The sequence below is a fragment of the Ursus arctos genome, unplaced genomic scaffold (genome assembly GCF_023065955.2).
Source record: "Ursus arctos isolate Adak ecotype North America unplaced genomic scaffold, UrsArc2.0 scaffold_2, whole genome shotgun sequence".
Lineage (NCBI taxonomy): Eukaryota > Metazoa > Chordata > Mammalia > Carnivora > Ursidae > Ursus > Ursus arctos.
In genome coordinates, this window is record NW_026622874.1 from 2,663,360 (window position 1) to 2,683,873 (window position 20,514).

Genomic DNA, 20,514 nt, shown 5'->3' on the forward strand with positions numbered 1-20,514 from the left:
TTAGGTATTGTAAACAGAGCTCCTCCTAAGGTAAGTACCCAGAAATGATAGTAGCAGTTGTCTCTGGAATGATAGAGGGGACAGTGGTGTGTCTGGTCATTTGCTAGAACTTTTTTCCCCTTCTTTTCAGGAAAGACCTAGCTGAATATCAGAAGAATTGTGAGGATCTTAAAGAGCGGCTAAAGCTTAAAGAGTCTCTTCTTGCTAATATGTCTAACCGTGTTGGTGGCCTTTGTTTGAAATGTGCTCAGCACGAAGCTGTTCTCTCCCAGACCCATAACAATGTTCACATGCAGACCATTGAAAGACTGACTAAGTAAGTACGCTTCTCTACGTGGAGGCTTCGCAACGTGCAAAATCGCGTCTTTACAGGAGCGGTGTGTTCTTTCACCCCCATGCTGTCTCACGTGGGATTGATGCTGAGCTTCAAATAAATGGATTTTATTTTATTTCACTGGAGCTTTCTTGAAGACCTGTTTCTTGTTCTAGGTGGGTTCTGGCAGCTGTGTGTGACCAGGTCATTGGAACAGTAATTTTACTTCTCTTGGCCTTGGTCTCATCTTGACGTGAGGGAATTGAAGTAGATAACCTTTACAATTCTGTTCATGTCTATGAGTCTATAATTGCAAATCCAGAACTATTTGTAACAAAACTGAGTTTGAGCAGAATTCTTTTTTAAAATATTTCTTATTTATTTATTTGAGAGAGAGAACAATGAGCATGGGGGTGCAGAGGGAGAGGAAGAAGTAGACTCCCCGCTGAGCAGGGAGCCCCATGTGGGGCTCGATTCCAGAAGGCAGATGCTTAACGAACTGAGCCACCCCAGGGCCCCTGAGAGGAATTCTTTTGATTTTGCCAACTCTTGGATTTCCCAGCAGAAGTTCAGGTAGAGTGAATTTTTATCATGTCTTCATCATGTGCCTGCTGTGAGGAACATTGCGAGTGCATCGGAAGAAGGACCCTTATAGCCACTACCAGTATTTGAAGATCAACTAAGGACAAGTTCCAAGTGAGCTTTCACGCAGTCAGGTTTTCATCTAGGCTGAGATACTACAGTTCTCTGTGTACATTCTTTTTGCCCCATCATCACTGTTCCAGGGAAGCCTTTTCCTGTGAAAAGGTTATCCTGTGGCATTTGAGAATTGTTATTTAATACACCATCCAGTGGTGATCTATAGTGTGTGTTCTCCTGTGGCCCCTACTCTTCTCTATGCTGTTTGGGCTCGTTTAAATAGCGCAGACATCACCACCTCCAAGAAGTATTCTCTTGCCAACCTCATCCGTCTTGTCCTCAACCGCCTTAGGCTCCTTTCTTCTATGATTTGATAATATATTGTGTATACTTGGAGGTGATACCTGGGATGTGTTTATTTCTATATCCCTGGCTTCCGGCAGAGGACCTGGCCTGCGGTAGACACTCAGTGAGTGTTTGCTGTTCATAGGGCAAGGCATTTTGGCAGTCAGAGTTCCTCCAGTTGGAACTGGTGTGAAGAATGGAAAGACTTGGTCGTTAAAGTCAGCCCAATTTTACCCCAGTGTTTTAACCTTTGGACGAATCACTTCTCTGATTCTGGACTTCTCGTGTTTGGGGGAATAATACTATGTGTTGGGATTTTCCTGGGGCACTTAGCCTTGTGGCAAGAGCACGAACTGCCTAGATTCATATTCTCGTTCTGCTACCACCTGCCTGTGTAACCCCACGAAAGTTACTGAACCTCTTGTGACTCAATTTCCCCATATTTAAGATGGAGATAAAAGTACCTACTAGCATTATTTTGAGGGTTCTTTGAAAGAATACCTGTGCAGTGCTTAAAAAAGTTCCTACCAAATAATAAATGCTCTATAAGTATTAAGACTCCTCTGTACCTCTCTTACTCCAAAAGCAATCAAAATGTCTGGTAGCCATGGTTTCCATAAATAACTAACCTATTGGTTGTTATATAGAAACTGAATTTCTCCAGTAAGAACCAACTGGTAGTTTTATGATCTGAGCTGATGGTCCTGCTTTTTGTTAAATATTGTATTAATTAAATATATTATTAAATTATTCTTATATTTCACATAACTATAAAATTTTAAAGTATATATTAAATATATTTTCAGATCCAACTGCCATATGGCAAACATTTATTATATACCAAGAACTGTGCCAGGCAGTTTAAAAACATAATCTTTTTTAACCTTAGTAAACATTTGCAAGGTAAATATTATTACCCCCATTTTGCGGCTAGGAAACTGGGGCTCAGAGAAATTAAAAATTTGCCTGTTTACATTTGAAAAAAAAAATAGAGCCATACTTCACAAAAACAAATTCAAGATGGTTTAAAGACCCAGATATAATTCAGTCTATAAGAGCATTAATAGAAAATTATCTTTATGGCTTTTGGATAGGTCAAGTCCTGAACTGGTATGGAAAATGAATGCCATAAAGGAAAAAAATTATACATTTAACTTCATTAAAAATAAACTTCTTATGGATGTAATGATACAAATTGAAATTAAAAGACTGGAGAAAATATTTGCATGTTACATAACAAAAAATTGGTACACAATCTAAAGAACGTCCTTTGAAACAAACACAAAGGACAAACTGCCCAGTTGCAATGTGGATAAAGAATAAGAATCGGTGAGCAATTAAATAGGAAGATGTCAATACCCGAGAAGGTATTCACTCTGTTATTATTCAGGGAAATACAGATTTTCAAAAAACCAACCCCTCAAATTGGTGAAAATTAATGAGGTTGATAATGACAAGAACTTGGGAGGCCGTGAATGAGCTAGTACTTTCACATACTGCTGGTGAGAACTGTAAGTCGATACTACTTTGTAGGGTAATTTAGCATTATCCATTAATAAAGTGTGTATTACGTGTTTCAGAATCTACCCGAAAGAACCTATGTACGTGCACGATGGGGCCATTCTAGGGAATGCTTTTGCAGCATTATTTGTAGTTGGTGTTGTGATAATTTGCTATGATAAGAAATACATATTTTGGTCTTCATCTCTAGTTCCCGGGACAGAGCTCCTAAAATCCCTCCTGAAATGTCCTAAATGATAAGAACAATAGGAACATCCGTTGTTATATTTGGTTTCTGTCCCCTGCTGGAATAGCTCTGGAACGTCAAGGTGAAAGGGACATCTTCTGTTATTCTTACAACTGAGTTTACGTTGATGAGATGACTTTTGGAAACCCACTAAGGGGGGCGGGGGGCTGGTTGCCAGGGGAACCATCCCTGTGATTAGAGGATTAGAACTTTCAGCCCCTGGAGAGTGGGCAGGGACTGGAGATTGAGTTCAATCACCAATGGCTAATGATTTTATCAATCATGCCTGTAGAACCTCCTTAAAAACCCTAAACAATGGAATTTGGAGGGCTTCTGGGTTAGTGAACATACCCAGGTGCCGGGAGGGTGGCGGGCCCAGAGAGGGCACGGAAGCTCCATGCTGCTGCCCACACGCTGCTCTGTGTGTCTCTTCCCTTTAGCCGTGTGTGAGTTGCATCCTGTATAGTAGTTGGGGAGCAGTAAGTAAAGCACTTTCCTGAGTTCTGTGAGCTGTCGTAGCAGATTATCAAGGCTGGGGAAGGGGTCACAAGAACCCCTGACTTAATGGCCAGTTGTTCAGAAGTACAGGTGACTTGTGGTGGGCACCTAAAGTGGGGGACAGTCTTACGGAACTGAGCCCTAACTTGTGGGGTCTGCGCTGACTCCGGGAAATTAATGTCCCCATTGAGTTAGTATCAGCTGAGACTTAGAGAATTGGTTGGTGTGGAAAATGCGCACATCAGGTGTCAGAAGTGTTGTGAGTACAGAAATTGTGGAGGAAAACAGGAAGTGTTTCTTTTAGGTGTGAACAGCCTAAATGTCCTTCGAAGGTTTAGATAAAATATGTTATGCACAGTGAAAGAAGAAAAGAGTGAGGTAGGTCCACATGTACCGATGGAGGATTAAGCTCCACAATATATTGTTGAAGGAAGAAAATAAAGATGAAAAACACGTGTGAAATGAAACTCATTTGTATTTTTAGTTTTTAAAAAAGTCCATACCCAATCAAGTACTATGTTTTTTCTCCAGGTTCCTACATAGACATAGAAAAAGGTTTGAAAGGATGAGCACCCAAAATTTAACAGGATTACCCCCTAACTGTGTTGGTAATTACATTTACAAGGAAAATGTAATGAAAAATTCATTTAAAAAGGGCAAAAAGCATATTCAAAGTCACACAGATGAAGAGAGGCAGAGTTTAACTAAGTGGTCCAGCATAACCCAACAAATAAAAGACAGGGTTTTTTTCCCCTATCGCCTTTCATAGTATCCTTGTAGGTCATGAGAAAAATATCTTAAGAGGAAGCTACAATGTTTAGATTGATTTCAAGGTTGGCAGTCAGTTAGAAATTAAATTCTTCCTTAGTTATATATTCCTTTGTCTCTGTCCTACATTTTACCTCTTTGCCTTTTAAAATAAATGTCTAGTAGACGTTCGATTTTCTGCTTTGTCAGCATATCATGAGCTCGCGTTCTGCTTTCCTAACAGAGCACAGTGGAAGGCTCCTGCTTTTACTATCAGTGAAACCTTTGTCTATAGGATTCCTTTGGCCTCAGCTGGTGTTTAGCTTCTTTCAACTTATTAATGCAGAATGCTGAATATGGAGTGTTATGCTGCCTTGGAAGAGTGGCCAGCACTTTTTAGGTCTGGATTTCTAGTTTTCTGCATAATTAGAAGCCTGGACCCTCAGTGAGCTGGATCACAGACTTTCCTGCAGGACTCTAAGATGGAATTTTAAAAATTATATCCCAAATATGATGAATGCAGAGAATCTCCTTGATTCTTGAAACGTGGCATTGTGACATGGGCTGGCAGTTCCTTTGTTGAACTTTTAGCACAGAATGTGTAAGATATATGACAGGAGTGACTCAATCACTGGAAAAGGACAGGATCAGGCATGACCTGGAGACAGACCACTAGGATGTTTGTGGCGTTGTGTTAGGACCATAAGGACTTTTTGGAGAGTATACTTAACAACTGTTGATGACGTTGGATACATTTCAAAAGTTGATTTGAAGTCCTCATAGTGTTTCTGACCTGCCTTTCACTCAGGCCTCATTATGCCTTGAGGTAAGTAAGAGCAGCGTAACTTCTCTTTCTTGCATAATGATCAAAACACCTTCAAAGGATCATCAGGATGGAACTGCTCTGTATTAGATCCTTTTCTGTAGCTCCTAGTGCCTTGGAGAAGTTTCAGAAGGAGAACTGATTACTGTTGTACTATCCTGGGACTTCAGTCCCCTTGTGAATTTTGAGTGGGTCTTGGCAATGTGGTGTGTAGTTGGCTTTGAAAGACTACGGCAGGAACTTCCCAGAAATGAGGAACAAGGAAATGCTGTAGTCAGCCTTCCAGACTTGCTTTTAAAAGAAGGAATAATACTAATGGTGCTAAATGATGCCTGAAACTGCTACTCACTGTGGAATAACTGAGGAATTTCAGGCATTTCTTAGGCACCCTGTCTTTCAAGATGAAGCTCATGCATCTGTATCAGACCGCCTCTGCCTTTTCCTTATTTTGAACATCCGACCCAGGTTATTCAGGGACTTTCTCAGTCCTTGTTGCTCCGATTGTTGCACTAATTCCTTCAGTACTGCACACTCGTCAGAGGGCTCATCCCGGAACTCGCACCCGCGGCCCGTGCCGCGACTTGTGCGTTAGGTGCTCTTCCGCGGATCATTTTGGTCGTGGAATGTGGCGGCATTGATGCTGTGTTGCTTGCTCTGCCTCGAAAAACTCCTTGATGACCCTTCCATGGTGTTCTTGAAGCACTAAATCTTGTCTTAGTTATATTTAAGGAAATTGATGATTTGATAATGTTAAAAATAGACGCCTGTATGTAATTACAAATGCATCTCATTTTAAGTTTTGAAGTACTTCACCCTTCCATGGTGTTCTTGAAGCACTCGCAGACCTTTGGCCGTTGCAGATGGTAATTTGGCGAACTGCCACCTCACACTCCCATTGGTAGGTCCTCTGTATTTTTACAGCTTCCCACTGGGAGAAGCGCGCTCGGGCCTGGCTCTGGGCGGGGCCTGTGGACTGGGAGCCCTGGAGCAGGCCTGCAGCTGCCTGGGTAGCTCTCCTGGGTGGCTGGGATTGGCTGCTCCTGAGGGCTAGACAAAGCGGAGTAGCGCGGGGCCGGGGCTGGAGAAGCGGAGCTAAGTCAAGGAGGTGACCTAGGAATGCGACTGGAAGCAAGACCTCGTGTTGAGGACAGGGCTGACATGCCCAGAGCTGGGTCTGTTTCAAGTGCTTGCTATTTGGATATGGGCTGACCGAGTTGAAACAAAGCAAAACAAAAAAATGCAGCGACTGAGGGGATAACCCTAAATTATCAAGATGGCTTCCTCTACCCGCCAGTGTGTGTGCAATGTAGGGATCTCTCTGGAGCTTCCCAGGTGGTCTGAGGGCCGCCTTAGAGCATGTGCTACATTTCTTTTCCAGAAAATTGGGAGCGTGTCAGTCCAGTGGCCGTACAGATGTTTAGTATCATCATTTCATGGGCTCACTGTCGAATGACGATGAGCTTAGCAAGACATCAGTATTTGGGGGTGTTTATCTTTGATGATTGTCTGTCGTCTGAAACTTGATGAGCTGATAGTCTGAAAAGTTTTTGAACCAGAACAACTAAACTTTTTTAGTCTCTAATTCTAAATAGCCTTGTGACTTTTTAAACCTAGATCCTAAGATATTAGACCTGGGAGGAGTTTTACTTTACCTTTTTTGATGCCTCCTCTAGCAGAGTCACTACTCGTTTGTTCCGCCTTTTGTCCTTTATTGCCCTGAGTATCTGCTAACGTGGCAAACTCCTCGGCAAGAGGACGTACTGAAAACAGATCAAGTATATTAAGCGTTAAGTGTCCTGTAAGCAGCAGATTTGTTCGATTTTGGCCCTGTCGTAATCTGTCAGCATACTATCAACACTGAGCTTTTCTGTTAATTCTTTTTAGTTGGAACCTTGGCTTCAGTGAGGGCATGGTGTCACAAAAAGATCAGAGCATCACTGAATGCTTTCTCAGTCAGACTTAACAACTGTAAGAAAGGTGACGAGCTGATGCCCATTTTGGCTTGCTGTCCTTAAAGAGCAAATTTTTATTTTCTTTTAGAGTCCTAGGTTCTAGTTGGACTGCAGTTCTCAGTGAAGCTGGTCCTCTTTTATGTTACTTTTCTGAAATGCAAATAAATATAAATTCCCTAAGCCTTCAAATAATCTGTGACTTAATGAGAATGATTTAACCTTGCTTTGATTCTTCAACTCACATAACCATTGTGTTTGATTATATTTGATCAAAATAATTAACTCCTTTTTCATTTCCTTTAGAACAAAAGAATTAAAGAGTAAATTATTTTTCTCAATTCAAAACACACCAGGAAATTCTAAAGTGAAGATCACTATGCTCCCATGAATTTTACGATAATTGAAGCAATTCTTTTTTTTTAAACAAAATGTCTTTTATGAAACTTAATAATTGTAACTTTGTTCGTTATTACATATTTCTTAAAATATGAGTGCTTTCCAAATACCACGAATAGTTTAAATTATTTAATCTTTAAGAGATTTTTTTTTTAGGGGCGCCTGGGTGGCTCAGTCAATTAAACATCTGCCTTTGGCTAGGCCATGATCCCAGGACCCTGGGATCGAGCCCTGCTTCCAGCTCCTTGCTCAGCAGGAAGCCTGCTTCTCCCTCTCCCTCTGCCTGCCACTCCCCTGGCTTGGCTTGTGCTCTCTCTCTGTCAAATAAATAAAATCTAAAAAAGAAAAAGATTTTTTAAAATCGAGTCACTGGTTAATTCTAAAGGCAACTCAAACTCAGAGATTATAACCTTTGAAATTATTTCTCCTTAGAGGTTGCTAAACTTAAAAAAAAAATCAGAGTTGGCTCTTTCCTGGTAGTTTAGGACTTGGCAAAAAAAAAAAAGAAAAAAAAAAGAAAAGAAAAAGGAAACTGCAAGCAGTTACTTGAACTGAATTTGAAACCACAGTTTAGAACTTGAGCTCTTCAACGAAGTGTAGACTAGCAGACAGAGCTGTCCAACTTACATTATTTTTGCTTTCTGTGTATAGAAAGTTTCCCACCTCATTTTCTCTTTGGTCTACTGGTCATTTTTATCCAGTGGATAAATTCCAAATATCTTAAAATCTTCTATGGGATTTATTTAACCCATGAGATTGGATCTTTGCTAGTTTGCACACCAAAATGTTCTGGCATCTGGTTGCATTTATCCCCAAGAAATAGTTAGCTTAGAGGACTTCTGAGAATTGCTGACGAGGGTGTGAGGCCAGGCAGCGATCAAAGCTAGCAGGATGAGATTTTGTTAAATCCTGCGTGTTCTCTGCGTGATCAGGGCAGTTGAGGGATTCAGCAGTCCTACGCATTGAAAGAAGAAATGTGTTCCTAAGTAGGTGAAAGACTTTAATTGAAAGAGAACAGTGGAAAAGAGGGTTGTGGAGGAAGACGGACAGGAAAGGACCTATTTGGTCAGACAAGAGGGGAGTCGGCAGTGTAGACAGGACCTTAGTAGCCCCTGAACATGTTAATTTCTGCTTTGAGGTAGAGTCCCCACCTTCTCTGTCTTATTCCTTTTTTCCCCAGCCCCCCCCTTCTAATTTTTAAATGAACTTCCTTTTTTCTGGGCTTTACTTTGCAGCGCACAAATGGGCCGTCCTCCCCACAATAGGTTATTGTCCTTCACAGTTTCAGCCCTGCCAGGAATGCCCAGCCTTTCTGGCCGCTCTGCCTGCCCCTTGGCCGGGGGGTGGGGGGACAGAGGTTCTTTCTCTCACGTGCTTTACGACGTGCTGAGCTGGTCCGCCCAGGCTCTTCTTCCACGACGTGCTGCCTTTCCTTTCCTGGCTGACGAATACGCGATCGTTTGACCATTTCTCGTTTGCATGTTCTCGTTGTGCTGGCAGGGAAAGGGATGACTTGATGTCTGCGCTGGTCTCCGTCAGGAGCAGCTTGACGGAAGTGCAGCAAAGAGAAGCCAGTGCGTACGAGCAGATGAAGCAGGCCGTGCAAGTGACCGAGGAGGCCAACTTCGAGAAAACCAAGGCAAGTTCCGGAAGACCAAAACGAAGGCATGCCGTAACTACCCTCTTTTCTTTTCCAAGTATTTCTGTGGTTACTCTTCCGTGACTAAATTCTTTCTTCCGAACACACGAAATGAATACCAATCTGTTAATATTCACTTTGTGAAATGAAACAGATTTACTGGTAGAATTCTTCTTCCTCTGCAAATCTTCCTGTTACATCACTAGTCAGAGGCTGTAGTACCACGTGGGAAAGTGCTTGGAGAGACTTGCACGCTTCGTCTGCTCATTTGCTGATAATTTTGAACACTGGGAAAACCGTAACGCATTCGCATGGGTTCACGTATGACGGCCGACCAATGCTTCTCCCCCGTGCCTGGGAAATGCTGAGAACATCCAGACATGGCACAGATGATAAATAATACATGTGTATCGAGTAGCATCCTTGGCTACGAGTGGGTCTGGATCCCCGGGGGCTAAGTCACACTCCTCGAATGATAGTGACCGTACTCATTCACACTTCACCATCGGGCGGTTTTGCCAGCATTTTGAATCACTGGAGGTTCTTGCTGATTCATTGCTGTGTTTGGGGGCCGTGCCTGAGTCCACTGAAGCCGCTGTGTGTTTTCCGTGGACACACTAGCCACGCTCCTAGTAGCTAGTGATCGCTGTACTGGGCAGTGCCGATGTGGAACATTTCTGTCGTTGCAGAGTCCTGTCGGATAGCTTTGGCCTACGCCATGTAGTCCATTTTGGACTACAGAATTCTTTGTTTTAGAGGTTGTCCTGCCTGCACATCATAGGAGTTTTAGCAGTAACCCTGACCTTTATTAACAAGATGCCAGTAGCATACCTCTTCTTCCCCAAGTTCTGGCAACCAGAGATGTCTCCATACATAGTCAGGGGTTCCCATGGGTGTGTGTGCATGTGTGCATGTGTGTGTACATGTGCATGTGTGTGCACGTGTGTGCATGTGTGTATGCGTGGGCATGTGTGTATGTGTGTGGGGGCATGTGTATGTGTGTATATGTGCATGTGTGTGCATGTGTGCATGGGTGTGTGTGGGCGTGTGTGTGCACACATGCATGGGTGTGTGTGTGTGTGGGCATGTGTATGTGTGTATATGTGCATGTGTGTGCACGCATGCATGGGTGTGTGTGGGGGGCATGTGTGTGTGTATATGTACATGTGTGTGCATGCGTGCATGGGTGTGTGTGGGCGTGTGAATGTGTATATGTGCATGTGTGTGTGCACGCGTGCATGGGTGTGGGGGGCATGTGTATGTGTGTATATGTGCATGTGTGTGTGTGCACGCATGCATGGGGGTGTGTGGGGTCATGTGTGTGTATATGTGCGTGTGTGTGCACGCGTGCATGGGTGTGTGTGTATCTGTGTGTGCTGAATTACCCCCAGGTAAGAACTACTCCCCATTATGTACAGCATTCATCAGTATTTTATTATTCTTCCTTATTTGTTTTTATCTTTCATTAAACTTTTTTTTCATTCATTTATTTATTTATTTAGAGAGTGTGCACACATGTGTGTGCGAGTGGGGGGGGCAGAGGGAAAGAGAGAGAACCCCAAGCAGGCTCCATGCTCAGCGCAGAGCCCAACACGGCACTCGAGCTCATGACCCTGAGATGACCCTTGAGCCAAAATCAAGACTCAGACACTTCACCGACTGAACGTCCCAGGCGCCCCTTTCATTAAACTTTAAAATCTCTGATAGGAAGGAACTGACCCATCTTGATCACTGGTAAATCTTTAGTATCTTGCGTACTGCTTGGCATGTAATAGGTTCTGAGAAACTATCCACTAACTGAGGGAATTGTCATCTATTTTCAGTAACACTCTAGAAGTCTTTTATTCTTATCTTTCCAATTTAGCCCCGTGGCCAGTGCCCAGTGGAGGCTCAATCACACATTTTTTTCCTATCTCTGCTTTCAGCCCAGCAAGTGTTGCTGAAGAAAGGAGAACGAATTCCACAGGAGACTGACGCTGGTCACTGTCAGTGGTTAGAAGTACTGCTTAGCAGTTCTTTTCTTTGCAGTGGCCACCTTCGGTACGGTGGGCAGGAATCCCACTTTCCGTACTTGCCCACTCCACTGTTAGTCCTCACTCGGTGACCGACCTGTGTTACTGACATCGCAGCCAACTGACAAGAGCCCCTTCAGCAGCTTCTCCTCCGTCAGACGTGTCTCCCGCTCATTTTTCCTTGCTTATCTGGCCCTCTTACTTCCCAAGATGAAATCTCTTTCTCTAAGTTACTGAGATCTCTTAGCCATTTGTCCTCACATCTGCTTGTATCTTCGGTCCTTCCCTCCCTGCTGTCTCCCCCCTCAGCCGATCTCCAGCTGTTATCCTTGTTTAAACAAACAACAGGCAGCCTTTACGTGATCAGCGTCCACTTCCACGACTGACTTCTCGCCACCATTTCACCGGCAGACCTTTCGGGAAGAGTGTGCACTGTTGCAGCCTTCTGAACGCACTGCAGTCAGCCTTGCAACGAATTGCAGTCTGACTTCATGCTCCTGAATGGCTCACTTAATGGGCACCAGTCACTTCCTGATTACTAAGCCCAGTGACCTCATCTCCGTCTTCGTTCGACTCCCAACTCTGCCGTCTTGGAAGCCATTGGCTGTCCTATCAGAACATGTCATCTTCCCCCTTGATTTATCGGACATTTACTCCTGTGGGTCCCTTTTGTATTGCTCTTATCTACTCCTCTCCATCTCTTCTCACTTGTTTTCCACAAGCCTTCGACACAATCAGTAGTTCCAGCCTTCCACCCATGTTGTCCTCGTTGCCGGGAGTTTGTCTCTCCTGTCATGTCCAAAGCACTCCCTGCATTTGAACACCCCTGCCTTGTGCCTTTAGCTCTAACAGCTCTCTTGAGCACCAGACCCACGTTTCTTGCGGCTACTAGACCTCTGTATATGTATGACGTTCCATTAGCATCTGAAAGCCTACGCAACCAAGTGACTGCTGCTCTCCATTTTCCTGTCCTCAGTCCTCCTTCTCCCATTGTCTGTATTCTCTTTCTCGGATAACAGCGTCCTCATCTCGGCAGCAGCCCTGGCTTGCAGCCTTTAAAATATCGTGGCTCCTTCCCATCTCGCACTCTCAACATCCAGTCAGTGGCCAAGCTATCGCTCTGTCTCTGGGGCTTTGGAGTCCCCTCCTACACTATGCCCACCCTTTCCATCCCAGTTCAGGTCTACAAAGATGATTGCAGTAGACTTCTGTTGCTCTTGCTCAGGCCTTTCCCAGTTCCGGCATGTCTTTCCCATTGCTGCCAAAGTCCGCCTCAATTGTCACTCTCCCCGTTCGAGTAGCTCCCCTCTTGCAGTAAAAGAAAAGCATGACCTTCCAGTTCTTTCACAGCACGGCCCCAGCCTAAGTTTTCCAGACTTATTTTTCACTGCCCTCTTTCATACAACCTGTGCTGTTTCCTGAATGTGACTTACAAGGTCAGGAATGTGACCTTCCTCAATGTGACCATCAATTTGCTGACACGATACACTTACAGCTATTCAGCCTTGGGGCTCAACCCAGGCGGCAGTCTTCCCCCAGAGTTTGCCCCAGCCCTTTCTTGTTTCAATTAATCTCTTCCTCCTCTGTGTTCCAACTGAGCTGGTATCATTTTAGTAGCTGTTTACATAGTTCTCATCACCAAAAGACCTAATTTTTTTTAATATTTTTAAAAAATTTTATTATTTGACAGAGAGAGAGAGCGCACAAGCAGGGGGAGAGGAAGAAGCAGACTCCACTGAGCAGGGAGCCTAATGCAGGGCTCGATCCCAGCAACCTGGGATCATGACCTGAGCCAAAAGCAGACACTTAACTGACTCAGGCACCCAGGCGCCCCCACCACCAAAAGACTTTAAAAGGCACATCTCTAACATCTATCATTGTATTCCTCACATGGCCAATGTTTGTTGAATTGAATCAAAGTCGATTGTTAGCTTTAACTATGAATGTGGATTTTTGTAATTAGTGCATTAAAAAGTTTAACAGAAACTATTGTGTATTGCGAATCTAAAGCATTTTTCCTTGAATTAGTAATCGTTCAAGAACTGATTCCTGTGCAGTTTACAAAGTACAATGCACGTCTACTAGAGTTTATCTCAGGTATGTTAACACATAACGGGAATTTTGCTTTTTGAGAGTAAAAAAGAAACATGGCATCCATGTTTTAATTTTGAAACCAACTACTTGATTGTGGAACTGATGAAAGTACTTTGTTCTTGTAGTTCCTTGACGTTTGTTGCCATCTAGTGTCCCCGTTTGCACATTGCATGCTAAGTAAGTGCACAGGAGGAATTAATTTTACGTTCTGTATTTACATTGACGGTGGCAGTGAAAACACCTGAAGATTTTATAGGGCACTAACCTGTCACACGAGAAAGCTGTCATGCTGTGCATAGATTCAGCTGTGACACCACCGTGGCTCAGACTCTACTCTGCCACTTTTTAGGTCTGTGATCCTAGGCGGGCTACTTAATGTCTCCGAGCTGCTCTGAGGGTGCAAAAGCAGAGGTTTTGCAGGGATGCTTTGGTAAAGCTACAACATGAAAAGGTTCACCAGGTCTCAGACCTGCTTGCTTCTATTTAAAGAAATTGTTGGCTTTGGCATAAACTTATCATGAGTGCATCTATGAGATAACCCTCCAAGGGAAGATTTAAAAAAAAACAAAAACCCAGGAGGTTGAATAAATGCCCCCCAAACTTTTTTTCCTTTCTAAATTGTTCTTTTTCTTAGACTACAGCAGAATCAAAAAGGCAAAAATTAGAAACAGAAAGTAAAAAGATCAAAACATTTGGTCATTTGATTGCAAGCCCAGGCAGAGAGTATAATGCTTTTTTTTTTTTTTTTTTTTTTTTTTTTGAGAGAGAGAGAGACTGTGTAAGTGGGGGGTGGGCAGAAGAAGAGGGAGAGAATCTTAAACAAGCTCCACGCTCAGCAGGGAGCTTGTCACGGGGCTTGAACTCAGGACCTTGAGATCATGACCTGAGCCAGTCGCTTAACCAACTGAGCCACCAGGTGCCCCATTGCTTCTTGGTATGTACACTTTTTGCCATGAAACAGAAACAAATTATAAACACCTTGAAAATGGGAGATAGGTACGGCCTGACTGGTTTCTAGCAAGCAAGAGTTTATAATTTAAAAATCAATAGTTATCATTATTTGTAAGTTAAATGCTTAAAGCATGTTGACAATCATTTTAGTTTTGTGGGTTATAGTTCATAAAAATAAAAAAATTTTCATAAGTTTTTTCATGAATTTTAAATTTAATTTTTTAAGTGTGAATTTTGTTATTCCTCATAAGATCTTTAATTCTTGAACTGTGAATTCTTCAATCACAAGGATTTCTAGAAACCTAACCCTAGCACTTGGGAAGGATTTTCGTATGTCCTAAAATAGTTTTCCTATTTTAAAAAATTGAGTTGACTAAGATGTAAGTTTGTTTCAGAAAATGTTTGACCCCATTAAGACAGTAGCACGTACTTGTTGGTTTAATAAAACTAGGGCTGGGAATATCAAGTCCAACAAATTATGTTTTGAAAAATGTGTTAATGTGGCCAGCACAGAATAACCACAAATAAATTTCCCAGAAGAGAAAAGGTCCCTTGAGGATTGAGTCGACTGGGTGCAGGAATAGTGTAATTCCCTCAACTCCTCAAAAGCTACAGCCATTTCCACCAAAAAGGGGTTGTGCTCAGGAAAAGAAAGAAGCCACCCTCTTGGGAACCACTGGGAGAAATGGCAGCTGCAGGCCCCAGATCATCTTGGCCTCTCTGAAGACCCATCAGTTAGCTGTAACTGACCATTTACTGACGTCGCTTGTGAGAATTCAGTTACGCCCTTATGGAATGGATAGACGAGCAGCATCAGGGAATACTGGATCAGCTGGGACTCTGGAAACTGGGCGAGGGAGCCCTGGAATGAAAAGGTAAAGCTTTGGGGCACCTGGGTGGCTCAGTAGGTTAGGCGTCTGCCTTCTGCTCAGGTCGTGATCCTGGGATCCTGGGATTGAGCCCTGAGTCCTCCTTGGGCTTCCTGCTAAGTGGAGAGCCTGCTTCTCCCTCTCCGTATGCCACTCCCCCTGCTTGTGCTCTCTCATGTGCGCGCTCTCTCAAATACATGAATTTTTTTTAAGGTAAAGCTTTAATGGAAGGAGTGTATAAACATTTGTTTAGTTCCCGTTGACCTTCTAGTATGTGAGTCCATGGTAAGAGAGCTGTCTTTAGAAAGATTAAATCGCTTCTCTAAATCCAAGTGTTACTGATCCTTCATATTTTCTTCATTGGGACCAGGCATATATATTAAAATCAAGACAAATAAAAGTCCATGCTTTCTCATCATTACCTCTCCATGGTGGCCAGTCCTAAGAGGGAGAAGCCTTTGGCAATGGTTTTAAGTGATTGAAAACTTCTTGCCTTGTACTTCGTACTTTTCGTTTATATCATCTTACCGTGGCATTAGGCCTCTTACCCTGTCGGGATCATTTACTGTTCCGTGTTCCCGAACTGACTGAATTCCTGGAATGGATTCTCTGGTTGCCCTTCAGGCCATGCTGTTCGATCTTCAGCAGTCCATTCCGCTGTTCCCGTGCTCAATAATATTGACTCCTGAGTGTTTGTTCAGTGAAAAAGCTTCTGATTGGAAATGTTGGTTTATAGTCCGTAATCATTTTATTCTTTCATGCCACGGGTATTAGATCTGTGAAAGTTATGAACACTTTTATTAGGTTCACATAAAATATTTTTCACAACAGCAACCGTGTTCTGAAGCACAAAACTCTCACATTCATAATATATCATGCTCCATGGGCTTAAATTATAGGAAAACTATGCTTTTTCACTTCTTTTAAGATCTAATGGAAAATTTTATTTTACAGACATTCTCAACTAGAATTAGACTTGGGACCAAGTCCCTAGGAGAGTCATTTCTCAGTCACTGGATGTGTTTGTCAGTGAATCTGAGACACTTGAGTTTTACCCTCATATTTTATGCCTAGGAGTGCAGAAACTTTCCAGAAGAATTTGAAAAGAATTTAGGGTTTAATGGTTTCCAGATGAAGAGAAGCAAATTCATGTGCCCCGGGTTATTTATTGTCTGTGTTTATTGTAGCTTTCACCAGAGGGAGGCAGAGCTATGCATGAAACTTAGTGTTTCCAGAGGCCACTTCCCTCACCGTTAACAACAAATGTGACTGTCGGATATCTAACTCGATACACCCTTACACAGAGTGTAGGTCCTATGAGACTTGGGTTTCTTGGGTTCCCAATCCAGGGAAACATAAAGGTTGAATGAACGTTGGATATGGGAGAAAGAGCCACTGAGATCGGACTAAGACACCACAGAATGATTCAGATTTTCTGTGTCAAGCACGTTATCTTTCTTGCTTTTTTTTTTTTAATTGGGATTTTGAAATTAGTTTATTATTGGGTATTTTGCATCAAGATACTGTGGCTGTAGTTAAAAGGAAGTTAGAAAATTTTTACTTCTAGAAATTCAGAGTGGGAAATTGAGACTAAAGAACAATTATGGACTTGTAAATTACCAGCAGTGAAAGGTGGCTCTTCTCATGTTATAAACCTAGGTAGTAAATGTTGTTTTGAGTCTTTCTTTACCCAAACTTTTTATTATCACCTAAGTTTTACTTTTGTTATGTTTGTAAGGAGAGTGAACTAAGTCTCATCTTAGTTATATTTAAGGAAACTTGATTATTTGATAATGTTAAAAATGCATCTCATTTTAAGTTTTAAAGTATTTCACTAATTTTTAAATAAACAAATGAAAGGTTAGTTAAATTGGATACTTATATATTTCATTTAGTATAAACATGCTATATAATTGAAAAATATTAGAACACTTGATTGTTCTGATGCCCTTTTTCAAAATTTGGACTCATCTGTGGCCTTCATCAGGGTCCATTAACCTGAATTTTCTTAGTTGTTTAGTTGATACAGCCTTAATTATGAAAATTGAAATATGTGAGTAAATGTAACATTTGAATAGTATTTTAGATTGTAATTGGTATTGACAAATATAAAATTATTCTAATGGGCTTTCCAGTGAGTTGTGATGATTTAAATAAAATTAAAGCTTCATTGTCTCATTTTCCTCTTATTTTTTGCAAATTCTAAGGCCCCATTTCACTCCGTCTTACTCTGGCAGGCTTTAATCCAGTGTGAGCAGTTGAAGAATGAGCTGGAGAGGCAGGCAGAGCGACTTGAAAAAGAACTCGCGTCTCAGCAAGAGAAAAGGGCCTTTGAGAAAGAGAGGATGAGAACGGAAGTAACAAAAGAAAGGGAGGACATGGAGTCAAAGGTACTTGCGGATTCCGTTTGTTACCTGCCGAGGCACAAATGTTTGTAGATGGGACGCCTGGGTGGCTTGGTCAGTTAAGCAGCTGCCTTCGGCTTGGGTCATGATCCTGGGGTCCTGGGATCCATCCAGGTCCTCCTGTTCAGCAGGGAGCTTGCTCCTCCCTCTCCCTCTGCTGCTCCCCCTGCTTGTGCTCCTGCTTTCCCTCTCTCTGTCAAATTAAAAAAATATTGAAAAAAAAAAAGGAAAAAAGAAATGTGTGTAGGAGATGTCACTGATGATGCTGTAGGCTGCCATTCTTGAACAAACGCTCAATTTTAAAAACCTTGTTAGTAGTCATTTGCTTATAATTTAGAGTTCATAACAATTTTCCATTTTCCCACCTGTTTCTTTTTTTTTTTTTTTAAAGATTTTATTTATTTATTCGACAGGATAGAGACAGCCAGCGAGAGAGGGAACACAAGCAGGGGGAGTGGGAGAGGAAGAAGCAGGCTCATAGCGGAGGAGCCTGATGTGGGGCTCGATCCCGTAACGCCAGGATCACGCCCTGAGCCGAAGGCAGACGCTTAACCGCTGTGCCACCCAGGTGCCCCTTTCCACCTGTTTCTTAAGAAAAGCTATATTCTTGGCCCTCTCCTAATACAATAATCAATTCGATTCCATGATAGGAAATTGTAAAATTATACTTCAATCCCAATTCTGTTTGATTCCTTCTCTCATGTTTGTCAGAGAAAAGCAGGTGCTCTGCAGATACCCAGATTTTATTTCAACCTGGGCTAAATCCAGGAGAGATGACTCCCCCACCGTATCCTCCACTCTCAAATTAGACTTGTAGAAGATGAAACACATGTAAGAAACCAAGTAACCAAGAAAAAGTAATTATGTACACTGTACAAAGTAGGTTCTGACAAATTGCACAATGAATAATGAACATAACCAGATGAGCACATGGAAGGAAGAAAGGAAAGGCAAAAGGAACAGCTAACATGAAATGGGCAGTGTTTGGAAAACAGTAATAAACTAGAATACAGAATCGAAACCTAGCTTTGAAGTTGCTTCTGCAATGGGGGTGCTGGGGTGGCTTAGTCAGTTAAGTGTCCGACTCTTGGTTTCAATCAGGCCATGATCTAGGGGTCGTGAGATGGAGCCCCGAGTCAGGCTCCATGCTCAGTGTGGAGTCTGCTTGGGATTCTCTCTCTCCCTCTCCCTCCCCCTCCCCCAGCTCACACACTATCTCACTCTCTAAAATAAATAAATAAATAAATCTTTGAAGTTGCTACAATAGAGTAAAACTGAGCAAGGTGGGGTCCATAAAATAACCAAAACAGCTGTTACATGTTTTGTTTTGTTTTTAAAGCAACTCGCAGCTTGTACCCTGAATATTGTGTTATTATAATACTCCAGTGTGTGATAATGACATTAGTCAGCACATATCTACTGAGTATCTGCGATGTGCAAGGCAATGTATAATCCTGAGGATATATAAAGAGAAAAATCACAAATTCTGTCCAGGGGATTTTAAGTCTTATGAGTATCCAAGGCATTTACTGTAAACTCCCTTGTCTGAGCCTTTAGAAAAAATGGCGCCTCTCAGGACCCTACTCTACGTCAACCTAATCGTCTACCTTCTCTGGCCTGGATGGGCGATCTGAGCCTTGCAGACAGCACCACTGTGCCTCATGGCCTTAGTGTCCATGGTGTTCCTGCTGCTTTCCCGCAGTCCCGCCATGCATTCCTCTCTCCCGTTCATTCCTCATTTAACAGGTAGTAACTGCAGGGCCTGGGAATGAGGGTGTCCCAGGACCAGGGCAGTCCTGCTTCCAAAGGAGGGGAGAGGAAGACAGTAAGCACAGACTTCTATAAGTGAGTTTGTAATCACCACTGTGATAAAGGAAGGAAGTACAGTGTGGGGTACCATGAGAATATGTAACAGGCACATCTGACCTAGTCCACGCAGTTGTGGAAGACTGTCCTATGAAAGAGATTTTGAAAACGAGACTCAACAGGGTTGCGTAGGAGCAGTCAGGTGAAGAGTTGAGGGGAAGAGTTTCAAACCCAGGGAAACGACAACCCACAGACTCGGAAGCTAAAGAGCATCATACTTTTTAGGAATTTAAAGAAGGCTCAGGTGACTGGAGCACAGGAAGTGGGGACAGTAGTGGGAGATGAGTTTGGAGTAGTATGTAGGGACCAAAGCATGAATGGCCTTAAAATGCATGTGAAAGATTTTCAATTTTATCCAAAAACTAATGGAAAACCACTGAACGACTTTAAATTGGGCAGTGTTATGATGCCATTTATATTTGAGAAGTACCATCTGTCAAGAGATTGGAAGGAAAATCAGAATAAATGCCTGGAGATCAGGTGGGAAGTAATTATCCTAGTCCAGGTGGCAATGATGGCATCTTGGGCCCATTTTCAAGGACTATTTTAAGTCACTTTTATTCTTCTCAAATTCTCTACTATACCATCGTTCCCCTCATTCTCAGCAGAGAGCCTTACTTACCTAACAAAGAAAACTGAAAAATAATTGTTTATCTTCCCCCTCACCTGTGCCACTTCAAGTAAAATTTCACTAGCATCCCAACCCTGTCAGAACAGGAGAAGCCTCACGATAATTCATTGCCCTCGCTCTGGGTCCCATTCTCTTCCTCCACCTCAGGGTGGTCATTTCTTTTTTTTCTTTTCTTTTTTTTTTTTAATTTGAAGATTTTATTTATTTATTTGAGAGGGGGGTGGGGCTGAGGGGGACGAGAGGGACAAGCAGACTCTGCACTGAGCGTGGAGCCCATTGCGGGGCTCTATCCCAAGACCCTGAGATCATGACCTGAGCCGAAACCAAGAGTCAGGTGCTCAACTGACTGAGCCACCCAGGCGCCCCTCAGGGATGTCATTTCTATTCGCCTCCCCTGCTGAGTCCTCTTATGAGGAGAATCTGCTCAAGTTTCTCTCATCGATTGAAAGAAACAATCTTCCAATCCAGTGGTTCTCAGTCTTGGCTCCACAGAGGCTCCAAAAATCTTACTGCCCAATCTGCATCTTAAACTGACATGTCTGAATGGCTGTGGGTAGGATCCAGCTGTCAGTATTTCTAAAGTTGTC

At 42.7% G+C, this 20,514-nt stretch overlaps 1 protein-coding gene across 11 annotated transcripts in view; it reads left to right on the forward strand.

Moving 5' to 3' along the window:
• Positions 1 to 20,514, forward strand: part of SDCCAG8 (SHH signaling and ciliogenesis regulator SDCCAG8) — a 225,179-nt gene that overhangs the window by 49,522 nt on the left and 155,143 nt on the right. For 9 of the 11 annotated variants that reach the window (XM_026509571.4, XM_044388005.3, XM_048225151.2 and 6 more), the window contains 3 exons: positions 131 to 316; positions 8,961 to 9,099; positions 17,263 to 17,415. In XM_026509571.4, coding sequence (XP_026365356.2) covers positions 131 to 316; positions 8,961 to 9,099; positions 17,263 to 17,415 — 478 coding nt within the window. The remainder of the gene's footprint in view (positions 1 to 130; positions 317 to 8,960; positions 9,100 to 17,262; positions 17,416 to 20,514) is intronic. The other 2 variants (XM_048225154.2, XM_048225150.2) reach the window with 1 other exon arrangement.